At 50.6% G+C, this 25,655-nt stretch overlaps 1 protein-coding gene and 1 long non-coding RNA gene across 9 annotated transcripts in view; one reads left to right on the top strand and one right to left on the bottom strand.

Annotated features, from left to right (window-relative positions):
• LOC138850171 (uncharacterized) overlaps positions 1–25,655 on the top strand; it is a 304,111-nt gene that overhangs the window by 189,266 nt on the left and 89,190 nt on the right. The window contains exons 4-5 of one of the 3 annotated variants that reach the window (XR_016236249.1): positions 8,858–8,975; positions 22,742–22,866. This is a non-coding gene — a long non-coding RNA (uncharacterized LOC138850171). Of the gene's footprint in view, positions 1–8,857; positions 8,976–12,299; positions 12,562–22,741; positions 22,867–25,655 lie in introns of those variants that run through there. The other 2 variants (XR_016236250.1, XR_016236248.1) reach the window with 2 other exon arrangements.
• Positions 13,241–25,655, bottom strand: part of FGF1 (fibroblast growth factor 1) — a 95,197-nt gene continuing 82,782 nt past the window's right edge. For 5 of the 6 annotated variants that reach the window (XM_008254888.5, XM_008254889.5, XM_051843315.3 and 2 more), the window contains 2 exons: positions 21,384–21,487; positions 13,241–16,405 (listed from right to left, as the gene is read on the bottom strand). In XM_008254888.5, coding sequence (XP_008253110.1) covers positions 16,211–16,405; positions 21,384–21,487 — 299 coding nt within the window. In that variant the 3' untranslated portion in view covers positions 13,241–16,210. The remainder of the gene's footprint in view (positions 16,406–21,383; positions 21,488–25,655) is intronic. The other variant, NM_001171488.1, reaches the window with a different exon arrangement.

A 25,655-nucleotide genomic window follows, 5' to 3' on the forward strand; every position in this document is an offset into this window, starting at 1 on the left:
CTGGCTGCTCCAGTTCTGATCCAGCTCTGTGCTTATGGCCTGGGAAAGCAATGGAAGATGGGCCAAGTGCTTGGGCCCCTGCAGCCACGTAGGAGACCAAGAAGAAGCTCCTGGCTCCTGGCTTCAGATCGGCCCAACCCCAGCTGTTATAGTCATTTGGGGACTGACCCAGCAGATGGAACATATCTTTCTCTTTCTCTCTCTCTGTATCTCAAAGTTCCAAATAAATACGTAAATCTTTTTAAAAAATTGATTGGACTTTAGAGCAGAGGTTAGAATAGATTTGTCATTGAAAAGGAGAAACTTCAACGACAATGATAACTTAGAAATCCCTTTGTAAGTGTGGGCAGTAAGCTAAGCACTTGCCTTAATGTTTCTTTCACGTTCATAGCATCCCTGTGAGACCCCTGGGAGCAGGTACTCCTGGGATGCTTAGATCCAGAAGTGGTTTGGATTTTAATTTTTTCAGATTTTGGTGTATTTACTTATGCCTAAAAAGCTACCTTAGGGCTGAGAATCAAGTCCAAACATGAAATTCACTTATGTTTCATACATGCCATACATGAAGGTAATTCTTTTTTTTTTTTTTTTTTTTTTTTTTTGACAGGCAGAGTGGACAGTGAGAGAGAGAGACAGAGAGAAAGGTCTTCCTTTTGCCGTTGGTTCACCCTCCAATGGCTGCTGCAGCCGGTGCGCTGCGGCCAGCTCACCACGCTGATCCGATGGCAGGAGCCAGGTACTTATCCTGGTCTCCCATGGGGTACAGAGCCCAAGCACTTGGGCCATCCTCCACTGCACTCCCGGGCCACAGCAGAGAGCTGGCCTGGAAGAGGGGCAACCGGGACAGAATCCGGCACCCCGACCGGGACTAGAACCCGGTGTGCCGGCGCTGCAAGGCGGAGGATTAGCCTAGTGAGCCGCGGCACCGGCCATAAAGGTAATAATTCTGTGCGATAATTTTATTCACCGTGGCCTATCACATGCAGTCAGGTATGGAATTTTCCACTGGTGACATCATGTCTGCACTCGAACTGTTTCAGATTTTGTAGCGGTTTGAATTTTGGAGTTTCACGGTAGGGATGCTCAGCTTGTGTCTGTGTTTCACAGGAGAGCGGGTAGAGACTAAAGAGTTAGGACACCCGCCCGAACCACGTAGCGGAATCCCACCCCTGGCGTTCAGACGGCAGACCCAGCATCTGAGCCACGTGCGTCTCCTGTAGTTCAGCAGGGCGTGGGCAGGGCTGTGGTGTGATTCCAGCTTCTAGGAATCTGGTCTTTGTCGCTGGAAACCATCTAACTCCCCATCAGCAGATAGATGACCGTGCATTCCGTCGTGATCGTGTCAACGTTTTGCATTTTGCTGACAATGGAATTTGTTTTACATGTATAAGTAATCCCGTGTCTGTAGTTAGACATCTGCTTGAGTTTCACAGTTGCGACGCGACTATAGCATGAGAGGTTTATACCTGGTTTAATATGTTTGTGCATATTTTGGTAATATCATAATAAACATGGCTTAGGTCAACACTGGCAGTCCTCAATATTATGTCATTAACACCTTGAACACATTAACACTGTTTACTTTCAATAAAATCCCTTAACAACCTAAGAGACTGACTGGGAGCGAAGAGGTAGCGAGAAGGCTCGGAATGGAAGTGGCCCTGCCTTGAGCCCCAGGTGCCAGCAGGAAGGAGGCTGATGGTTGTTTGCCCTCAGCTCTCTTGACAGCCAGAATTCTCTTCGTCCTGGCCGCAGTCGCTGCGTTGAGAAGGCTGTCCCTTGGCCAGCCATCAGGAGAGTCCCCGTGCTCCCCACGGGGTGCCGGCTGCGGGTGTGCTTTGACGGTTGCTGCGTGCATCTCCAGGTGCTTCCTGCGCAGGGTTCTCACGTTCACCCAAACCGGAAAGTGCTCGGTGAGAGTCTCTCCGGCTTTGCTCTTTGCGCTCACCCTGGAGCTCCTCCTGTCATCCCCTCCCCGGGCGGCTGCCGGTTCATCTCTTCAGCACTTCTTTTCTGTTCACCTGTAGTCTCTTCAGATATGTCAGCATAGTATGTAGCAACATATTAGGGTGGCTTTCTTTCATTTTAAAGGATTTTATTTATTTAATTGAGAGACTTACAGAGAGAGGGGGAGATTGAGAGAAATGTCTTTTTTGTTCACCGGTTCACTCCCCAAGTGGCCTCAATAGCTGGAACTGGGCAGATCCTGAGCCAGGAGCTTCTTCTAGGTCTCCCATATGGGTGAGGGGCCCAAGAACTGAGGCCACCTTCCACTGCTTTCCCAGGCACGTTAGCAGGGAACTGGATTGGAAGTGAGCAGCCAGGCTCGAAATCTGTACACGTGTGGGTTGCCAGCACTGCAGCCAGCAGCTTTACCCTTTTCACTGTGATGCAACCCCTGAAAAAAAAACTTGATTGAGATATAAGTTGAGAATAATAACGCACACTCATGTACATTATACAATTAGAGACCGACTTTTGGCTTAGAGATGAAGACTGCTGTTAAGATGCCTATGTCCCTGTTCCCTCATACTCACTGCTAAGGGTAAAGCTAAACACTTGCCACGGGACTCCAGATCCCATTAAGTTGGCAGGTACCAATGCCATCTTACTAGTTAAGGTGATCAGTTTATGTTTATAACTGATCATAAAGATAGGATTAGGTGTCAAAGGGATCACATAAATAAGACCAAGTGTCTGCTAATAATAACTGCTAGAATTTAAAAAGAGAGAACAATCCAACATGGGAAGCAGGACATAGAATGACAAATGCCCTAAACAGCACCCTGGCCTCAGAATCAGCCATTGAGGAATTTGAATCTGGCTAAAAAGCTCATGAGAGAATTTCAGGAATGGAAAGCCAAGACACTGTGGCAACAAATGACCTACAGGAAGGATCTCTGTGAGTGAGATCCTGGTAGAAAGAAGGGGCCATCATAGAAGGAGGTACCTTTCTCTGAAGGGAGGAGAGAACTTCCACTTTGACTATGGCCCTGTCTACATAATGTCAGAGTTTGTGGATTCACGAGGCTTCCATATCCTTGGCAGCTCATGACAAGAGCCTCAGTTGATTACTGACGTCATAAATAAGAGCGTTAATTGTTAAATCAACACCAGGAGTCACTATGCACTTGCTCCCCAGGTAGAACCTCTGTCTTTAATGAGTTGTACTGTGAGAATTAATGATAAAACTTGTCTTCAAATAGTAGTTTATACTTTGTGTATCTGTGTGGGTGCAAACTGTTGAAATCTTTACTTAGTTGAGTTGATCTTCTGTATATAAAGATAATTAAAAATGAATCTTGATGAAGAATGGGATGGAAGAGGGAGTTAGGAGGTGGGGTGGTTTGGGGATGGGAAGGTGGGTATGGGGGAAAGAACCACTATAATCCAAAAGTTGTACTTTTGAAATTTATATTTATTAAATAAAAGCTTTCTATTTTAAAAAAAGATGCCTGTGTCCCACATTGAGGTGTCTGCGTTGGGTCCGAGTCCCAGTCCTGGGCCCAGCTTCTTGCTAATGTGCTCAGTGGGATGCAGCAGGGGGTGGCTCAAGTGACTGTGTCTCTGCCACCTACGTGAGAGACGTGGATTGAGTGCCTGGCTTACGGTTTCTGCCTGACCCAGCCCAAGCTGTTGCAGGCATTTGGAAAGTGAACCAATAAATGGGCATTCTCTCTCTTGGTTCCTTTGTCCCTCCTTCTGTATCTCTGCCTCTCAAATAAATAATTTTTTAAAAGTTGTACACTTAGAGAAGTTTTGAGATATTCATGTGTCTCAGAAACCACAACCACACTCACAGTACAGAATATTTCAGTCACCTGCAGAAGTTTCGCTGGCTTCCTTTGGGACGTTCCAGAAATTATTTCTTTGGAGACATTTTCTTCCCCGTCCTCTCTCTTTGGCGCCTCTGGAATAACAATTACAGCTATGTGGAACACTGAGGTATTAGTTCTCCAGGTGTCTGGGTTTCGGTTCATTCTTCAGTCTTTGTGCCTTCTGCTGTTTGCATTTGCTATTTCTTTTTTTTTTTTTTTTTTTTTTTTTGACAGGCAGAGTGGACAGTGAGAGAGACACAGAGAAAGGTCTTCCTTTGCCATTGGTTCACCCTCCAATGGCCGCCGCGGCCGGTGCACTGTGGCTGGTGCACCGCGCTGATCAGATGGCAGGAGCCAGGTACTTATCCTGGTCTCCCATGGGGTGCAGGGCCCAAGCACCTGGGCCATCCTCCAGTGCACTCCCTGGCCACAGCAGAGAGCTGGCCTGGAAGAGGGGCAACCGGGACAGAATCCGGCACCCCGACCGGGACTAGAACCCGGTGTGCTGGCGCCGCAAGGTGGAGGATTAGCCTAGTGAGCTGCGGCGCCGGCTCCTGCATTTGCTATTTCTAATGCTCTGTCTTCTCGTTTGCTGATTCTTTCTCTGCCAACCCCCGATATTCACTTGAGCCCATCTTCTGTACTTTTTTTTTTAAAGATTCATTTTATTTATTTGAAAGAGTTACAGAGAAAGGTAGAGCCAGAGAAAGAGGTCTTCTATCCACTGGTTCACTCCCCAGAGCTGAGTTGATCTGAAGCCAGGAGCCAGGAGCGTCTTCTGGGTCTCCCATGTGGATGCAGGGGCCCAAGCACTTGGGCCATCTTCTACTGCTTTTCCAAGCCATAGCAGAGAGCTGGATCAGAAGTGGATCAGCTGGGACTCAAACTGGTGCCCATATATGATGCTGGTGCTGTAGGCCAGGGCTTTAACCCACTGTACCACAACACTAGCTCCTTGTGCACTTTTTAAGTTCCAGTTTTTGTGCTTTCCAGATACAGATTTCCTTCTGTTTTTTGACTGTTTTATTCTTTAAGTTTCTCATTTCCTCCTTCGGAGTTGCTACCTGTTCGTTTGCTATGATATCTTTAATTCTTTGGCCATTTTAATAATAACAACTATTCTGACACCTGGAGCCAATCCAAGCCAGCTTCTGTTGACTGTCTCTCCCTCCGAGTATCAGGTGCAGGCTGCTGTCTGTGTGCATGTCTAATAACTTCTGGTGGAAAATTGGGTCTTAGGGCGGCTCTTGGTTCTGCTGTATTCTTCGGAGGATGGCTGCTGCTTTGTTCTCTAGGGAACCTTGGGGTCTCTGACCACAAAACGTGTCACCCCGTGACACACAGTGGCTGATATCTCTGTGCTTTGGACTTCCCGTGGCTGTGTTTTGGGCCTCGCCCTTTGGGAGTTTTGCCCGTTTCTGTGTAGCTTGGTGGTGAGCCAAGGATTTCGACAGAGGAGGAATTCACTCTGGCTGCCTGGAGTCCTGTCTCTGACGTTTCCAGCCGGTGAGATTTGGTTTGCTGCAACCTGACTTGGGCAAGGTTGAGAGACTGACTCAGACTTAAAAAGGGGCAGTGAATTCACGGGAACTCTGTGATTCAAGAGTACGTTTCTTTCTCTTTTTTCATCAGGTCCCTCTGGGTCTCCTACCACATGTGAGAATTCAGCCGGTGGCCAGAGCTTTGGTCAGCGTTTGCACTCAGAGTTTGCTTCTCCGTTTGTGGCTTTGCTGCTGCCAGTACTTTTCCTGTAGACTCCGAGCTTCGTTTTCAGCCCTGACCTCTCCTCTCTGGCACCTCCAGTGGGTATGGCTGTGCTTTTCCACTGCTGGTTTTCACAGCGATGGCCATGAGGGTTGGGCGTTTCAGGCCAGAAGGACATCAACTCGCAATTCTTACTGCTACAGCAGCAGTGCTTGAGAGCGAACTCCCCTCCTGCTTCTGTCTGCCTTTGGATTCCCTCCAGGCCTTTCCATAGCCCATTTAAAAATCATTATTATTTTTTATTTGAGAGGGGGAGAGAGAGCGAGAGTGCTTCTTGTTACTAGCTCATTCCCAAAATGCCTGTAAGAACTGGGTCTGGGCCAGAGCCAAGAGCACAATCCAGGTCTCCCATGTGGGTGGCAGAAGCCCCGTGACTTGAGCCACCGCCTCTGCCTCCTAGGGTCTGCACTGACAGGCAGCTGACATCAGGAGCCAGAGCCAGGAACCAACTCTCGCTCTCCGATGTGGGACGCAGACGTCCTCTGCACTGGGCTGAAGGCCTCCTGCTTGGCGCAATGTGGGAGGGTTTCCTTGCCGGCACCCCCACCCTGCCACCGCCATTTCTGCAAGTTTCACCCGTTAGGTTTTAATTTCCATCTCCATTTTTTCCCTTGGTTCCTTTCTGAATTGAAACCGCCTCATGTTTGTGATAAGCATTTTAATTCTCACATTCTAGGCCCCCTTGAAACATGACAGGGTCATTTCCAAGACGCTCACTGTTTTGTGACTGTGCTGATCCCTGGACCTGAGGTTCCGGGTCTCCGGCAGTGCCGTGGGTCGTGCCTGCTGACTTTCTCCTCATTCTGCGCTTTGCTGAGGAACTTCCGAGTTAGGAGCTAGCGAGGAAGGGTGCAGGCAGGGTGGAACAGCCGTGGTTCGGGAGGTTTGGGGGATTTGAATCTGCAGATGGGTTTTCATTCGCTTATCCCCAGTGTCCCAGGAATATCACGGATGGTGTTTGTTTATCTCTAAGCTTGTGGTTCTTAGACCATTGTAGATCATACAGATGTGTAGGGCTGGTTCATGATAGGACATTCTCAGAGGGAGATCTTCCTTTCTCCTGATGCAGAACCAACAACAGCATCTCCATAGGCCAATAAATGGCAAGTCTGCTTCCTTCCCCTTCTCCTCCTTCGAGGGTGGGGAGAGGTCTTCCATCTGCTGATTCGCTCCCCCGAATGCTAATACCCAGAGCAGCTGGGGATGCACCAGGATGAAGCCGGGACCGGGGAACTCCATCCAGGTCTCCCATGCAGGAGGCAGGGACCCAAGTCTTTGAGTCACCACCCATGGCCTCCCAAGGTGTGCATTAGCAGGAAACTGGAATTGGCAGTATAGCTGAGATTCCAGCCCAGGCTTTGTGGTATGGGGTGTGGGTGTCAAGCCGCGTCTCAACCAATACACCAAACACGGGCCCTGTGGCCATTTTTCTGATTATTCCCTTTACTGACTTCAGTGTAGCTCCTTGAAACTCTGTCACATGTCCTCCTGCTGGACGAAGCAAATGGCTCCAAGGGCATTTTTTTTTTTTTTTGACAGGCAGAGTTAGACAGAGACAGAGAGAGAGAGAGAGAGAGAGAAAAGGTCTTTCTTTTTCTGTTGGTTCACCCCCTAAATGGCCAGTACAGCCGGTGTGCTGCGGCCGGCGCACTGCGCTGATCTGAAGCCAGGAGCCAGGTGCTTCTCCTGGTCTCCCATGGGGTGCAGGGCCCAAGGACCTAGGCCATCCTCCACTGCACTGCTAGGCCACAGCAGAGAGCTGGACTGGAAGAGGAGCAACCGGGACAGAACTGGCACCCCGACCGGGACTAGAACCCGGGGTCCCGGCGCTGCAGGTGGAGGACTAGTCAAGTGAGCTGCAGCGCCGGCCTCAAGGGCATTTTTTATAAGAGGGTTTATCCCAGTCACAAGGCCAGAGTCCTGGTGGCCCAGTCACCTCCCAACACTTCCACATAGGTGATCAGGGTCAACGTGTCCACTCTGTGGTCACACAGGCCCTGCAGCCCCAGCACCTGCGTGTTTCAGACACTGCTGCCCTGGGAAGCTTCCCCAGAGCCCCCAGGGAAGGAACACTTACCACCTGTGCACCTGCGGCTTCCTGGACATTTCTTATGGTGTTCTTCTGGGTTGCATCCTAAGGACTGGTTTATGGGTCACGTTCTCCAGCTACGTTGCGACTCCCTCCATGCCGTCTTTTCCCCTCTCCACAGTGGGGGCTCAGGAGCCGTCTCCTTTGTTCTGTTCTCAGGAAGGCAGACCTGCTTTTTAGAAGAAAGAATGGGATGGACACTCGGTGGTTATTACAAAGAACCTGTCGTGTTTCTTACAGACCTGGAGTTCCATAAATGTTCTCTGTTCACTTGCTGTTTCTGATTTCCTTGTTCTTTCTCTGGGGTCCGCCATGTGATGCTAGGACCATGAGGAGCCAGTTCCGAAGGGTATTGTGGGTTGTACAGTCTCCTCCTTGCATCTGGTGAATGATTTGTGTTACTTATTTTTGAAAGCAGAGGAAGACACCTCCAGCCAAGCCAGTCGCCCCCAAATCCTGAAACCGGCCCCGCTGGAAGACATTCCAAGCTGCCCTTTTGGTTTTCAGTCTTGTGAAGGATGTGGTTTTCGGTTGTGTGATTCTTTTTTAAGCCACCTCATTTGGTTTGGGACGGATTAATAGCATAGCTGCCCAACCTTGGACAGAACGGCAAAGTCAGGATCTCTGGGAGCGCAGCACTGAGAAGCTAATTACTTCGTGTTTTCAATAGAAATGAGGTTCGCAGACGTAATCACTGCTTCCCTGTTCTCTTAACTGTGCTGGCGAACCTGGCTTTTCCTGGAGGGTCTTAGGGAATTTACAGGGAACTAAAAGCATTTTCCTGGACTCCCTCTGCTGGATGGAATGAATAAAAGCCTCTGCGAAAGATAAACATTAAGCAACAGAACCTCAGCCCCTGAAGTGTCCAGTCTGGAATACCTTCCACAGAGTCACGGATTGGAACTCAGGCCAGAAACTTTGCCTGCTGATTCTGATTCTTTGTGTCCTTTGGCACAGGGTCAGAAACCGTGTTACAGCTCAGCTGTGCGGGCAGAGAGAATGATGATGTGTGCTCAGCTTCCCCTTGATACCCGTATCTGTAGGTGCTGCAATGGAGCCCACCCAGCTTCTCTCTTCTGTCGCTGGCCTCTGTCTCCTTGGCCGGTCTCTGTTCACAGCATGACTCTCCCCACGTCACTGCTCTCCACACTTGACCCCACTGATACCATGCTCTTTTCTGCCACAGGACCCTGACACATGCTGCTGCCTCCATCTGGAATGTTCTTCAGAGGCCCCACCTCTGCACGTCGTCAGCTCCTCCCTCTTCTGTCAGATGTCAGCATACGTCCTCCAGAAACTCCTGAGTAAGTTAAATCTCCTTCTCACATGGTCTGAGGATACTGGAAACCTCTTTGTGAGCAGCTGGCACAGTTGCAAGGTTGCACTGTGCACCGGCCGCCTCCTGCAGCAGCTCTGTGAATGCTTCGGTGTGCTGTGAGCCACAGCTACATCTTCTGCAAAAAAGTCCCACTCGCATCCTCAAGTGGGCACCTGTTCCAAATTTGCCCCTTCCTGGAATACTGTCCTCAGCCCGGGAGATAGTCCCCGCCTCTCTGTCTGCTGGTAGTTAGCTCTGCTACTAATCGTTAATCATTCTTTGCATGATAATTTGCCTGCTCAGGGGCTGGCACTGAGGGGCAGGGGGTTTAACCTATTTCCTGTGATGCTCATGTCCTGCGTCAGAGCCCTGGTTGGAGTCCCTGCTACTCCGCTTCCCATCTGGCATCCTGTTAACAAGCTTGGGAAGGCAGAGGAAGTACTTAGCTTCCTGCCACCCCTGTGGGAGACAGGATGGAGTTGCTGACTCCTGGCTTCAGCCCAGCCCGTCAGCTGTTGTGACCATTTGGGGAGTGAACCAGGATGGAAGGTCACTCTCTCTCCTCACTCTATTGCTTCCTCCCTGTTGTTCTGCCTTACAAATAAGTAAATAAGCCTTCATTCAAAAAATTCCCTACTCAAATTATTGGTGTGGTTTCCCTGTCTTGCCTGGACCCTGACTGATATAATGGTTGACAGTAAACGGCCGAGGAGGGAGGGAGCTCAGGAGAGAGGCTTCATTTTCAACTGGTGCAGCGGTTTGTTCCCGAGGACTGCCGTGGACTGGTTAGCCCCCTGCCCTGTCTGACTCGGCCCAGATGTTCAAGATGCTTAGGGGCTGTACATTTCTGAGTTCTCTTGAAATCCCATCACCCTTCTTGACCTGCCTCCAATGTGCTCTCACACATGCCTGGAAACCAGGATCCAGAACCGTTGTCCTCTCATTTACCTTCTCTGCACGGTCAGCCCCGGCTTGCACATTTGCCCCGTGTTATCAGAAATGACCTGGCCAGGTCCACGCCCCGTGCCACTTCCCAGGTCGGCAGCACTGTTCCTAGCGCAAGTGTTCCATTCTGAGCATGCCGAAGACTTGACTGTGCACTTCCCCAGGAAGTTCCTGCGCTCCTGACACGGTTGGTATTCCCAAGCTGCGCACCGTCCTGTTTATCCAATCCACACAAAACAAGTCAGTGTACAGCAATGTTCCGGTAACTTATTTTGGAGAATGATGTGTTTTGGCTCAGACACATCAGCAGGATAATCTAGCGTCTCGTTCTTAAGTGTCTCTGGGTCAGACGAGAAGAAATTGTTTCCTAAGACAGGAAACCATGACGTGTGACAGTCGCAGTGAAGTGTTTCTGTGACGCTTTGCACATACTGCCTCTCTACACGCAGGTCCCTAAACGTTCTGGCCAGGTAACCCGGAACCTCCAGGCCAGCACAGTTCTGAACAGGGAGTGCTCAGCTCCTCATGCGGCATCTCAAGGCCATGGTGAGGGTCTGCTTGTCTCTGTGCTAAAATCGCCACTGACGTTTCGCTGTTGAACGTGTAACTTCAGTCCGTGTGACAACGGGGAGGCAAAAAGGAAGGAGGCACCTTGGGAAATACCTCCTCTCTACGGCACAAACATTCTTAGTCCCATCAGAAGACCCCACAGCTGGGTCCTCCAGTTCATGCGTTTTTATAAAGCAAACCCTCTCTCTGGCTTTCGGCTGTGCCTGACCTGGTTTCTCTTTTCAATTTTGTAACTGGGGTGGAAAGCTAACAGTATAGCGTGTCATGGCCGATCTGTCAACCCTAAGTGGGCCCCGTGTTGCAGAAGGAGTCCAGTCATCGTTTAGTGTGTTTCCCTCGTAACCTGAGAGAACGTTCTGGAATCACAGAAGCCTGGCGCACCTGACATCAGATCCCCAAGCGTCAGTTCTCTGGTGGGTTTTAGAGTGAAATCTGTGTACTCTGGCAGAAGTTTCTCTGGGTCGGGGGGAGGATCTGTTGTGGGAATGGAGCTGGAAGGAGAGGGTGCCATTATTTCTGTTTTAACAATCATCGCACGGATCAGTCCCCATGACTTTGAAATGAGGAGCGTGCTTGGTTAAGTCCCACTGCTCTGTTGGGCACAACTACTCCTCCGCTGTCACTACTGCTGCTTAAAAATAGTTGGTGCTGATTTGTGAAAGGGTGGTTTTTTGTCTGGTGTCCCGCTGTTCCCCTGCTGGCTAATAAAAACAACCCTCGGGAGCTGAGAAGTTGGGATTTCCCTCCCGTGCCCACCCGTGACAGACTGACATCACTCAGATAGATATGAAAAGGGACCAAGTCCTCCAGAGTTTCCTCTTCTTGGTCAAGTTCACCCGCGAAAGGCCCACTGTCAGCTGCTCCACCCCCTCTGACACGTGGCATGCAGTTAGTTGTTTGCGTTGGTTCAGCAGAGACGGGAAATTTAACTCCCTGTATGAGCTGAGGCCCTGGTGGTCCGCTGTTCTCAAAGGGAGATAGGAGGTGAGACAGCTGCTTCCAGAGAGTGAGGGAGGCTGAGGAGGACGCTCAGAGGCATCTTCCTGGCGCACCCAACTTGTGTGTCTTTCTTAGAGGTGACTGTGAAATAGGAATCCGGGGAGGTGGGCAGAGACTGGCTGAAGGGAACACCGTGGGAGTTGCGGAGGGAATGACCTAAGACCTAGAGACAAGGGAATTTCAAAGGAAGGGGGAGGCGTCCGAGCTTCCCTGGCTTCCGAGAGCGGAAATCTGCTGAGGCCGGCATTGGAGGCAGAGGTGGGCGCTGTGGAATCCGCAGCGGTTCGTGTGTTTTGCACAATCAGTGGCAAATCCGGCTGAGAGAATTCACGGAGCCTTCAGAACAGATGGTTCCCGGGCTCCAGGATGTCCCGTGGTCTCGGTGACTCAGGAGCAAACTGCGTCCCTAAAGACGCTGCAGGCGGAACACGGGGTCCTGACCGGGTCTCGCTATCCTTGGGAAGGAGAACGGTTGCTTTAAGGCACTGGTTTTCAAACTGTGGCTGTGACCCCCTCCCCCCAGTGCTGTGACCAGTTCCAATGTATGTTTTAGTAGAGTGTAACAGAAACATCCAAGGGTATCTCACAGAGTGTTGTGAAATACTCTTGGCCTCAGTTGTGTGCACATGTAAGGGTGTGTATGTGCTGGGTTGTAATGGAAACTGTAGTTCTCAATGTGGACCAGGCTCCAAAACATTGAAAAACACTGCCTGAGGCAACTTAAGAAACATTAAGGGGCCAGCACTGTGGCACAGAGGGTTAACGCCCTGGCCTGAAGCACCGGCATCCCATATAGGTGCTGGTTCTAGTCCCGACTGCTCCTCTTCTGATCCAGCTCTCTGCTGTGGCCTGGGAAAACAGTAGAAAATGGTCCAAGTCGTTGGGCCCTTGCACCCACGTGGGAGACCTGGAAGAAGCTCCTGGCTCCTGGCTTTGGATCGGTGCAGCTCTGGCTGTTGTGGCCATCTTGGGAGTGAACCAGCAGATGGAAGACCTTTCTCTGTCTCTACCTCTCTCTGTAACTCTGTCTTTCAAATAAAATAAATAAATAAATAAATAAGTATTGATTGTGTAATATAATTAGCAGAGTGCCCACACACTGTCCAGCATTTTTATAGGTGGTGCATGTATGTGTGTGTGTACCTGTGACAGTGTGTGTGTGTAAGGGGGGGGGGCAGGCATCTAATTCTGCTATGATGTGCTAGGCATCAGTGTATTTCCTCCTACCGAGGGGGAGGAGGGGGTCATAAGATTCCAAGGTTCCTTTAACGCAACACTGCTCAGTGTGATTGTTCAGGAAGTCAGATGGGGAAATCTTCAGCCCCCACTAGCCCTGGTGAGCCGGAGAGACGTGCTTCTTCCATATTCACCTAAAATTGTGAACAAGCGCTTCAGTATTGTTTGTGGGCACACTATCTTTGCTGGAGCACAGGTTGGCCCGCCCATGATCGCAGTGTCGTCTCCTGTGCTTTAGACCGGGAGGGACAGCAGACACTGCCTGTCTGGGGCACCTTTCCCGGATTGCATTTCCCTAAGAAAAACCCAGCCAAGCACCCGCAGTACTGACTTTGGTTTCTAAACAAAATGAGAACCCTCTCCCTTAGATGTCCCCACCGGCCTGGCTCAACTGGCCATAGTGGACAGGTAGGAAGCCACACAGTGAGTGCTCCGGGATGCCGGGGAGACCTGGGGGAGAAAGAGGAGGCACCGTGGTGCCCCCCAATGCAGAGACCATGCCACGATTCAGGGAACATTTATTAGTGCTTGTAAGGTGCAGGCTGTGACACAGACAGTGGGGTGGGAGGAAGGGCAGCATCTTCCTCAGGGGTCTGCTTTGCAGCCCGGGAGCTCGGTTGCTTGTGGTACTGCGCTCTGCACAGCTGAGGACGTCGGCTCAGCCCCGCAGCACGGAGTGACATCCAGTCAGTTCTCAGGTGTCCACACTATTGGCCATCAGAGGCTTTTGTGTCTGTCCTTTCCATGGAAACACACAACCACCTCCACTGCCACTGCATCGCAAACTATCCAAGCCTGCCCTGGCGCTGTGTGACAGGGGCCTTGAACACGCATTCTCCTGCGAGCCACGTGGCTGGCCGCTGGCTGCGAGACTTGGAAGCTGAGGAAGGGGGCTTAACGTCCTGTGCTGAACCGAGCAGGGGCCTACCCACCGCTCCAGGTAGTGAATTCTGCTGGGTTCTTCTCCTGATCCCCAAGCAGCGCCCCTGAACTTGACACAGCTCTGAAGGTGAAAATGTGATTCACCTCATCGTGTCCTCTAATACTCACACAGGGCTTTATCTAACACTGGGGGTGGCCCGTTCTTGCAAATGCTGGGCCTCTAGGACTTGCAGCTTACTCAGCAAGAACCTACAAAGTCTGTGATTTTCCTTGTCTTAAAGAAATGAATCCACTTTATACCCCGGAAGAGGGTGCCAGAGCAAACTAGGAAGACAAAGTCCTCGGGCACCCTGGGACCCAGTGCAACGCTCAGCACGCAGTAGGCATTGACAGCCACTGAGCAAACACACAAACCATGACTCGGCTCAGACCCTCCGGGTCACGACAGTATGTCTACCGCAGTGCTTCGGGTCTGTGCAGTCCCAGACTGCTGTGTCATAGGTTAGCGAAGGTATGTGACTCTTCTTGGCCAACGTTACCCTTGAATTTGATTCCTACAATAAAAACTATGGACCAATGTAAATGCCTTAGATCTCCTCCCCACACACCATTTACTGGCCAAATCTTCATCCTAAGAGAGGTTAAGCCCCACTGCATGATCCGTAACCTGCCTGCAAAGATGTACTAAAACAAGATTGAATCCTCTCTTCCAAGTTCCAGAAACAAAAGGTTCTGAGAGCATTTTGCTGTCTATGCAGATCGCTGCCTTTGAGCACGTTGTCCCCTTACTCGGTGGTACTCACAGAGTGTCACTTTTTCCTTCCATTTGCAAAAGGACAGTTTAGTCACTAAGGAATTCTTTTCCAATTCATGATGCTTCAGGTCCTTGTGAAACATGAGCTAGCGTTCTCATCAGTTTTCGTTCACCGCTATCATATCATTGCTGAAGAGAACCCATTTCCAAAGGAAACCTTGTGATAGCACTGTGCAAAGCAGAAAAATCTCATTTTATAGGTAAATGGAGTCTAAGCATTAGGTAATTGAGTAGCTTATGCTTCATATCCTATTATTATCATTCTCAGTGGCTGAATGCTCATCAGTGTAACTGCCTTCAAGCTATATATTTAAAAATGTGATTAAAACAGAGCCTCACAGTAAATGTAAATGGCTTATTAAAGGCCTTTCCGTGGCCTCAGTATCGTATGTCAGAGATGAATGGTGTTTCTAATTTGCTAGCCACTTGGGTCAAGTTTACTTTAAGCAGGAAGCGTATTTATACAAGTAATGGTAACACAAATGGGCTCTTGGGGAAAGCTGTTTGTGAGGGTTTAACATTTTTGAAGCATCCTTTTGTATGTCTCCTGAATGGGCATTTCACAGGCCCTGGGCCAAAGCGCCTTAAAACTGAACCTAGCACATCTGCGTCTTCCGTCCGTGCCTCCTGCCTGCCCAGGGAGACTCGTGGTGGGGAGGGTGATTTTAAGGGCGAGGAGAGGATCAGGGGTTTGAGCCATCTCGGAATACCATGCTTTCAACCCCTGCTCCTTGACGTGTGTTGGGGGAGGTGGCTGCAGCCCCAGCACAGGAGCCCAGTGGAAACGTAGCAACCCTACCCAGCCCCACTGAGTCAGCATCTGCATGCCGCCAGGGCTCCCAAGGAGGAGACAGCTCCTGGGTGCTGGAGCAGCCGTGCACCAGGACCCCAGAGCCTCTGCTTCCTGCTGGCTGAGCACAACCCATGGCCTCTCTGTCCTATTCCTCCCTTACAAAGCCGTCCTCTTTAGAGGCTAGCGAACCCTCAGCCGGCATTTCCCTTCTTTCTCATCACTCCCACGTGCGCTCCCAGACTGGCTGAGTTTCCCAACATCTGATGTCCTTGCTTTTATCCGGAACAATCTGTCCTGCTCCCACCTGACATCACCTCGGGGCTTCCCGCTGCTGAATGACCTTGGGAAGATCAAGGCCAGGGATTTGTCCTGGCTGCCGGTGGCCAAGCCTCCCCTCTGTCATTTACTCCACATCCCATCTTTCTCAGTTGCCCACCAAGGTGCACTGTCCCCCTTCCAGTGCCAGTCCCCCTGTTCTTGTGTGTACTCGTGGAACACTGCTTCTCTCTGACCTGGCTTCAGTTCCTCTGCTCATATTATTGGGGTACTACAAGATGAAAGGGAGTCATGCCAGATATTGGGGGTCATGCCAGATGTTTGGGAGCCTCACAGGGCTGGCTTATCAGAGGGAAATGGTAGGTGTTAGTAATAACCCAGTTGGCGGGCACCTTAACCCCCTTCACTTGGCCCCACCTCTGCCCACAGCAGGTGCCCAGGGCACCCAGCTGCCCATCCCAACTCAACCCCAGACTGGCCAGCCACTTGGCCCCCTAGAAGCTATTCGATCCCTCTGTTCCAAACCGTGCTGGGGGAAAGGGCTCTGCCGAGAAGGGGACCAGGCACGTAGAAGCGCGTTGCTTACAAACTTGGGCTCTGTGGGCTGGGGTCAGTGCAGCCAAAGGTCAAGGGAACATTTTGGGGTCAACCAGGTGAGGACCCCGCGAGGCTCCTCTGGAGTGGGCAGCACCCGGGACAGAGGTCTTTAGTCGGAGGAGACCGGCAGGGGGAGGAACAAGATGGCTTTCTGGCCGTAGTGAGTCCGAGGACCGCGCTTGCAGCTCCCGTTTTTCTTCAGCCCCACGAACCAGTTCTTCTCGGCGTGCTTCTTGGACGTGTAGGTGTTGTAGTGGTTCTCCTCCAGCCGTTCCAGGAACAAACACTCCTCACTGGGCGTTTGCTGCAGAGATAAAACCGAAAGACGGTTGAAGTCTAAGTGAGGGATCTAGAGCAGGCTCTGTCCATCTCCCTGCAGTGTGACCTCGGGACGGCACCTGTCTCAGGGCATGGCACAGCCCAGCGCAGCAGGAGCCTGCAGCACCTGTTTGCTCCCTCTGTAAGCTCCCCTTCCGTCGCTGTTCCAGGGACTCCAGAATCTCCCACTGGGGAGACCCTCGTTGGCTATGAGCACGGTGAGGGCAAGGCTGGACTCCTTGTCTCCACAGCGCCCTGGCACATAGGCACGAAGAAGGAAAAAGACACCTGAATGGGTAAAGTCAGACTGTGGTGTGGTGGGGTGGGGTTTCTCAAGTTTAGGTCTGAGGAACAAATGAAATCCCACCAGTACTCCTTTTCATTGATGTCACCAACAATGTCAGGATTTGATCTCGTTATTTTGAGCGTCAATGCTTGTGCAAAAATTGTGCTAGGCACAAAACATATCCTGCCACTTAAATAAGTTCTTAAAAACAGGAAGTAACTTTATCTTTTGCTATTTATAAAATGATGCTATTTGGGGCTGGTGTTGTGGCTTGGCGGGTAAAGCCACTGTCTGGGATGCTGGCATGCTATAAGGGCCCTGGTTCACATCCCAGCTGCTCTGTTTCCAATCCGGTTCGCAGCTGAAAACCTGGGGAAAGCAGTAGAAGACAGCCCAAGTGCTTGGGCCCCTGCCAACCATGCAGGAGACCCGGATGGAGCTCCTGGATCCTCCTGGTTTTGGTCTGGCCTAGCCCTGACCGTTGCAGCCATCTGAGGAGTGAACCAGCAGATGGAAGATTGCTGTGTGTCTCTCCCTCTCTCTGTAACTCTGAATTTCAAATAAATAAGTAGATATTTTTTAAAAAGATTCTGCTTATAAAAAGAATTGGTGCTTTCTAAAAATAAAATCAGGACTTTACATAAAAAAGAATGAAGGCATCTCATAACCTACCACCAGATAGGCAACCGTTAACAGCTGGTGAGTGTCCTGGCCTGCCTTTCTTTTTGTCCATACCCAGTGGATAAGGCCATATGGATATAGACTGACTTCAAAACGGTGTATCTCATCTCCTGTTGTAAAAATGGCCAGTCAACCTATGAAAACGTATTCAATACCAATGGCAATAAAAATGCAAGTTAATATATATATTTGGTATAATATACGCAGAGCTCAAAATATTTACAAATCTCAGTGTTGGTGAGCGTATGGGAAGTGTTTTGTGTACTGTTGATGAGATGAATTGGTGGAAATTTTCTGAGGGTAGTTTGGTGATACATATAAACATTTAAAGTATACATTGCCTCTTACCCAAAAACTTCATTTCTAGCAGTTTACCCTTATGATATAAAGCCATATTTTTTGAGGATGGTTTTTAAACATTGTATATAATGCCTACAAATCAGAAGCAACCTGTATGTCTATGGAAAGGTGATTGGTTAAGTGGATAAAGGTACATCCATACAATGGAATCCTGAACAGCTCTAAATGTATTAAGATGGATAGACGGGGGGCTCATGCTGTGGTATAAAAAGGCTAAGCCTCAACCTGCAGTGTCAGCTTCCCATATGGGCACCAGTTCAAGTCCCAGCTGTTCCACTTCTGATCCAGCTCCCTGTTAATGCACCTGGGGAATGAACAGAAGATGACCCAAGTTCTTGGGTCCCTGAGCCCATGTGGGAAACCTGGAAGAATCTCCTGGCTCCTGGCTTCAACCTGGCTCAGCACCCAGCCATTTGGGCAGTGAATCAGCAGGTGGAAGATCTCTCTCTAATCTCCCTTTTCTCTCTCCATCTCTGTCTTTCAAATATTTAAATAAATCTTTTTAAAAAAGATGGCAAGTTAGCCACTGCCTATTAATCAAACAGCATAGTGATTTGAAAACTATCTTCCACCACTATTTGGTTTGTTTGTAATTCATCTGTTGGAAAGCCCAGTCTTTGAACCATGTTCTTGCCCAAATTGAAACAGAAATGTTGAAACCCGATGTCGTATGTTGTCCTGCCAGAGGAACTGTCACATCTGACTTTGCCACCTTCCAAGTTTTATGTCCTCTGTGGTCTCTGCACCACTGCGGTTCCCATCTGTGTCGGATACCTTCGTCTCTTGATAGCCGTGCTGTGCCACTGACCATCAGGCCTGCTGGGAGAGGCGGGCAATCTGTTAGCCTTGGTCTGCCTGGCGGGCACATAGCCTTGCAAATAACAGGTCTTGCTAGCTAGTTAGTGAATGAGCAGGTGCTTGGCTGCTAGTTAGTGTGTGTAATTGGAGTCTGGAGGTGTTGTCATGTAATCTGTGAAGTTAGCTTTCCGTCATAAAGAACCAGGTAACAGGAAGTATCCTGCTTCTTAGTCACTTGCCGTCCGGTGAAATGACAACTGGGTGAGACGTTTTGGATCATTCTGGGACAAGACAGGATATAAATATAATATTTAATTGGATGGCTTTGCTGTCCCTGGAGGAACTTGGTCCAGACATCAGTGTTTGGCATGCGGTGCTGGGGTAGAGGGAGGGAGGCAGTTTTGGAGCTGTGTGGGTTGCCTACTCCCCTGTCGGGGCCGGGGAGGGGGGCTCACCTCGTGACACCCCTCCGTGGGCGTCAGGCCTTCGTGCTGTGACGAAGGTGGAGACGGCCACATTCTCCACCTGATGTCTCTATTACACTGGAGCTGTTGACACGCACGAAATGGCTGAGTCACAGGTTGAGTCAGCAGGACAGATCAGAGGCGCTCCTGCCCTCCACCAGGCTTCGTCAGCCCGTGCTATGCACTTGGTACAGTGCTGAGGGCTGTGAATTAACTGTTAATTCATGCCTGTTGCTTCTAGTTGTTTTCTCTTTTATATTTAGCCTGATTTCTTCTCCCCCAGTTACATGGATGAGATATATGCATCAGAAAATTTGGAAAATGCAGGAAGGCATTCACATAGAATAAAATGATGCATTTAAATACAGTAAAATTGTGGTATGTAGCCTTTTGGTTTTTTTAAATAAATGTGTCTACCCCCGCCTCGACACAAATTTGAATCAGGATGGACTGATGCTTTAAGTTTGTTAAGAGCATTGAGGTATTTTGAAATTCTCTTCATCAGGGAGGAAAATTTAAAACTTCTTAGGCATGGTATGGTAAGACCATATTTCAGGTAAGGTTTGCTGCCAGCCAGGGCCAGGGTGGCAGAGGGAGGTCCTGGAGCCCAGAGGATATTGGATTCAGGCATTCTCCCTCAGTATTTTCATTTAGGTAAACAAAGGTTGTAATAAACATCACAATTTAGAAGAAGCCATGGCCTGTAACCAGTAGCCTAAGACAAAGTGAGGGTGAGGTGGTGGGAAGCCGACTGTCTATCCTAGAGTTGCCGTGGGTGGAGCACCTGGGGGTGCCGGCCAGTCTTGGGGTCTCTGCATGTTGATGGTGAAGTTGCCATCCATCACCATGCTTGATGAAAACAAGGCTACGGATGCACAGTCACTGGCAGAGGTGGCAGAGGCATGGGGTTCAATTTCAAGTCTGAGATTGAATGACTGATTGATTTTGACACCAGTTAGAACAACAGCCTATGAAAATGTGCGCCGTGAGCAGCAGGCGGTGCCTCTACTCCAGCCCCTTCTTCTTGCTCAGGCCGCGTGCTACTCTGATGACATCATCTCCCGACCCCTAGTGGGCATTGTGAGAAGAGTGAAGTGAGCTCCCATCCAAGGGAAGCTTTGCCAGGCCTGCGATACCTGGCGATTTGTTAGAAGTCAAAGGAAGCCCCAGACAAATGTCCCCGACTGGCCACCTTTTTGTAGATATCTTCATACAAGGGAAGAAGGAGGTTTGAGTTGGGTTGTGAATTATAGTCAGAGCTTTAATTATCAGCTACTGGGCTAGACAACAGAAAGCGCTGACAGGTGGGCCTGGGCATTGGACCTAGTGATCAATGCCTGCGTCCATATCCCAGTGCCTGGGTCTGAGTCCTGACTCAGCTCCCTAGTCCAGCTTCCTGCCCATGTGCACCCTGGGGGGCAGCAGGTGACTGCTCAGGTACCTGGGGCTCCCCACCCACACTGGCTACTGCAGACACCTGGGGAGTGAGCCAGCAGATGAAGACTCCCTGCCTCCCTCCCCCTCTTCTCTCTGCTTCTCAGATATATAAAATGAAAAACAAAACAATTCCTTCTTAAATCCAGACATAATTTCCAAACCTGTAGGCATTGGTCTCAGCGTTCTTGCTCGCTCGCTCGCTCTCTCTGTCTCCAGTTAATCTTGGAGCAAAGACACCAACAGGGGCAAACTCACTGCCTCTGAGTGTGTGCTTTTCTCAGAAAGACCACGGGCTCAGACCTCGGTGAAGCATCAAATATGAGAGGGAAGAAGCGGGAGGTGTGGAGGATTTAGCTACTGAATAAGCAATTAGACCACACTTCTCAGCTCGGCAAATTCTTCTTTTAGGACCTACCCCAGTTCCTAGACACGCAAGAAGTTTGATAGATGTTCTATTAAATTGTTGGGGCTTTTTCATCCTTTGAGGTGATCCTTCCAGAAGAAAAGTGTTGTTTTTTTTTTTTAAGTTTTATGCATGGCACGTAAACTGTTAGGTTCTGGGCTCTGCATTTTTTTTGGTAAAAATTACTGAGATACTCTGATAGCATGTAGTAAGTGCTCAGCAAACATTTTTGGAGTGAATGAATGCAGTGGGATTTGGGATTCTGAACGGAGCAACTGACGAGTTACCCAAACATCAATCAATGTTTTCTCAGTGCCTATGTGATAATACAGCCGAGTATTTTCAGAGAACACCACAAGAAACCCTTCTAATGTTTGTATCTAAAATAAGGCAGGGTAGAGGGTGGGAATCCTACTGGAAAAAACAACAAACAGAGACTAATTGATGCTTCACAGTCTGCATCACTCAATGTAACAAGATTTCTGGAAACCGCAAACCTTGGCCGCGTCTGGAAGCGTGTCAGCCTCATACTTACCGAGCCGTATAAAAGGCCGTCGGTGTCCATGGCCAAGTACTGGCCGGTCTCCGTACTCTTTATATACACCTCCCCCACGCTTTCCGCACTCAGCTGCAGCTGAACTGGAAGAGAAACAAGACGAGCGAGAGTAAATCAGCACTCAGTGTACGCACGCCGATGGGGCTGGCAGCGGGGCCGTTGGCCGTGGAAAATTCTGCTCATTCACTTCCAGCGGCCTCAAGGATGAGCCTCTAATTAATCAAAACACAGAAATACAGTTCCTTTTTCTTTGCCCTCCAAAGCAAGCTCCCTGGGAGGAAACACATTCTAGAAGTAAGGAGGAGAGACACGGCATGGCGCCTGTTCGCCTCCCCGTCCACCCCGCTTGCCACTGAATGACCCCCCGTCAGTGCCACGGTGCCTGGCTTCTCTCTCCTCTCCGTCCCCGGGAGGGAAACAGTCACAGGAAGCAATGGCCTCTGTTTCTCGGGGTGCCACCGCTCCAGCACGTTGGCGCATTGTCGGGTAGGCAGCTGGTAGTTAGCAACCCGCCATGGAGGCCAGTTTGCCTGGCTACGGCCAGGTCTTCCAGGCATGGGAGCGACTCTTGTCCACCGATTGTTGTTTGGGTTTTTTATCTAAGATAATTCTTTTCCCAGGATGTCAGGATTGGTTGCCAAGTATGAAGCCCAAGGGTGTCCCCCACAGTTAAGTTCAGTCAACCTGCAACCTCCGTGGCGACCTAGCGAGGGTACAGGCAGAGGGGAGAATGAAGCCATGAGCCGGAAATGCAGTGATGAGAACCACAGTTCTCAGCTGGGCACAGGGTGTTGCCACGGGGGACATTTAGCAGTACCGGGGTTGTCACAGCTTTGGGGGTCGTGGGCTACTGGCATCTGGCAGGTGGAAGTCAGGGAGGCAAGCATTGTAGGACACACAGGGAGGCCCCTCTCCCCTCAACAGAGCACAGTTCAGCCCCGAATCTGCAGTGCCCGGATGGAGGAAGCCCCGGCAGAGTCCGTGATGCCCTGAGTCGCTCTCTGCCCATGTGCAGTGATGGATCCCTCAAGGTGACCCGGCTGGTGCTGGAGACATAACGGGAGTCCAGTATCCTTGTGATAATTATGCATCTGTTCACCTGTCCAGGGTGGGAGGAGCTTTGATGGCCCAAATTTGGGAACGGGAATGACTTCTGGAGTCTTCTGGGAAACCGGTGATTGCCCAGCGGGTTTCTAGAGGCACACAGGGGCTTCTCCAGAAGCCCAGGGGCGGGCAAGGCTGGAATGTCAGGCTTTGGTGGTCAGATGCAGACCCCTTCGTGGCCTTTTTTTTTTTTTTTTTTTGATCTTCATTTTTTATTCAATTTCTTTGAGTAGGAAATACACTTACGTGTGTCAAATATGGAAGCGGTATGTCAGGAGACAGTGAAAAGCCCCCTCCCACGTCGCCCATCTTCTGGCTGTGCGACTGATGGAACTGACAAGCAGCCCAGACAAGACCCTGGCCCCTGGCGTAGTCCTGCTCCCTGGGAGAGGCAGAAACAGGCGACCCCTGCTGAGACATGCCTACGTGGCCAAGCACATGTCCGCCTCTCACCGTCGCTTGCCCTGACACAAGCTGATGTACTGCCTCATGGTCCTGCAGTTCCACCTTGACGACTGAGCACAGCTCTTCGTGCGTCCGTGCTGAAGAGCGCACTGCCTTCCCTCGCCGGGTGAGGCGTGTTCTGTTCTTTGGCTGCACCACATCCCTGTTCGTACACCTGTGTTTCCTCCCTTCCCTGTTCTCTGATCCATCCCTACGGAGACCCAGAGCTAGAGCCTCATTACTGAAGACGCAGTTCTCTTGTCCTTGGAAGTCTCTGCTATGCAAGCTCAGGGCTTCCTCACTGAATTTGCAGGAAGGGAACTGGAAGCCGCTTGTCTGCTTTCCCCTGGGTCCTCCTCTCTTTGGTTAGCTCTGTGGGTGAGGTCATGACACAGCGGGCCTAAGCACCTCTGCTGGGATCTGAGCCCAGTTCCTTCCAGCCTCACATCCCAGCATCTGCGCACTTGGTCGCTCTCATCCACCAGTTCCACACTGTCAGTACCGTAACTGTGTTCCCACCCCAGCATCCTTGCACATGCTGTGCCTTCTGTCTGGCACCTGATTCGTCTAGACTGTTACCAGGTTGCTTCCTCTTCTCCCCCTCAGAGAGGCCTTCCCCAAGTTCTCCGTGCAGTGGGTCCTTTCGCCCCCACACCACCACCCCTGTCCGTGCCACCCCAGTCCCTACATCATTCTCTTTCCCAGCCCCTTGTTTGTTCCTTTCCTGGCACTGAGTGTGAGATTGTCTTACTGAGTAAAAAGATTTTCCTGTTTATTTCTGCCTCCCCAGTAGAATGCACAGTCGGAGAGGAAAGGCAGGACCTTGCTTGTGCTGCGCCTGCTGGGTCCCGGCCCCTTGCACCGGGGACTGTCACTACGTGTTTGTCAGATGGAGCACACAGGGCATGGCCAGTGTAATATGTGGACCGAATGATGTTAGGCTAACTTTGGTAGAGATGATTCTGCTGATTTGTCGTGAGTCGTGCATTTTGAATGTTTCTGATGATGCTTTGTGGTCTGAGGAAGGGGCCAAGTTGGGGTCTGTGCTATGCCCCCAACTAGCTGGGTGACCTTGGGAAGACTACTCAACCTCTCTCCACCATCCTCTCCTCATCAGTCAAATGAGGTGTTTGGGTTCAGTCTCTCCAAAGATCTTTCCAGACCTAACTCTGCATGAAGAACCCAGGAACGTTTACTAGCAACGCGACTCACAGTTGGATAATATTTGGCCATAAACAGGAACAAAGAATGTTACAACACGCATGAGTCCTGAAGACACAGTGCTAAGTGGGAAAGAGCCAGTCACGGCCGGCGCCGCGGCTCACTAGGCTAATCCTCCGCCTGTGATGCCGGCACCCCGGGTTCTAGTCCCGGTCGGGGCGCCGGATTCTGTCCCGGTTGCCCCTCTTCCAGGCCAGCTCTCTGCTGTGGCCCGGCAGTGCAGTGTAGGATGGCCCAAGTGCTTGGGCCCTGCACCCGCATGGGAGACTAGGAGAAGCACCTGGCTCCTGGCTTCGGATCAGTGCAGTGCGCCGGCCGCAGCGCGCCGGCCGTGGCGGCCATTGGAGGGTGAACCAACGGCAAAGGAAGACCTTTCTCTCTGTCTCTCTCTCTCACTGTCCACTCTGCCTGTCAAAAAAAAAAAAAAAAAAAAAAAGCCAGTCACCAAGGGACATGCGTGTTGTGATCCCACACAAATGGAACATCCGAGTAGGAATAGGCCAACCCATGGTTGGGTGGCAGCCAGGACCTGCGTGGGGTGGGGGTCGCAGAGAGGGACATTCTGGTTCAACTAGGAAGTGCTTCTTTTTGAAAATGTTGTAAAATGAATTGTTGGGGTTTTTGTACAACTCTATATAGGAAAAACCACAGCAGTCTACATGTAGTGAGTGCATTGTACGTGAGTTATGTCTCAATAAAGGTGGGTTTTTTTTCATGACTTGTGTTTTCCCTGGACTTCGTGGTTTCAGAGAACTGTCACATGTGTTTTTGCTATCCATAATCCTGTGCTCAGAGAACCCCGAGGAAAAGGATAACCATTTGTTGACCACCCCCAGTGAGCCGGGTACTGTGCTCGGTCTCAGTAGTGGGACACTGCAGCTGAGGGCTCCTGGGTGGGTCTGCCTGGGCCCACGTTCTGCCTTGGCTGCTGCCGGCTGAGTGGTCGCTGGGCAAATGCTGCACCTCTGCTTCCTTATCTGTCACGAGAGCTGCTGTGCGGATCCGATGGCCAGAACGCAGTCTCACTTCCTATGCGCTGCTCCTCACCGCATCCCCCGGAGGGAGGTGGCGTTTGCTGCCTCCTGCAGGTGAGGGACTAACTCGGGGGAGAGCACACTGTACTCAAGGTTGCACTTAAAAGAAGGGGAAAATCCTGACCAGCACGCACCCTTGAGTGTTCCAAGTATTCTGCCTTTTTCTCTCTTTCACACAACCTTTTGTGGGGATGCATTGCTGCAGTCCAGCCACACTGCCCTGCTGGGACCAGACAAGTACAAGGTGGTAGCTGGCTGCCTGGGATCCTGCCATTAGCCATGGAACGCTGTGAGGCAGTCACCCAGGACTTCCTCCCACCTGCCCTTCCCACTCGTATGCATAGAAATTCCAAAGATTCTTTCAGGTACCGAGAGAAGGGTTTTCAGTTCCTGGTTCGTATCTGTTCTGCCTCTGCCTTGCCTTGGGGCTGAGTTGGGTTGGCCAGGC

This window comes from Oryctolagus cuniculus, chromosome 6, assembly GCF_051225735.1.
Source record: "Oryctolagus cuniculus isolate XC-2025 breed Fujian yellow rabbit chromosome 6, ASM5122573v1, whole genome shotgun sequence".
Taxonomy (NCBI): domain Eukaryota; kingdom Metazoa; phylum Chordata; class Mammalia; order Lagomorpha; family Leporidae; genus Oryctolagus; species Oryctolagus cuniculus.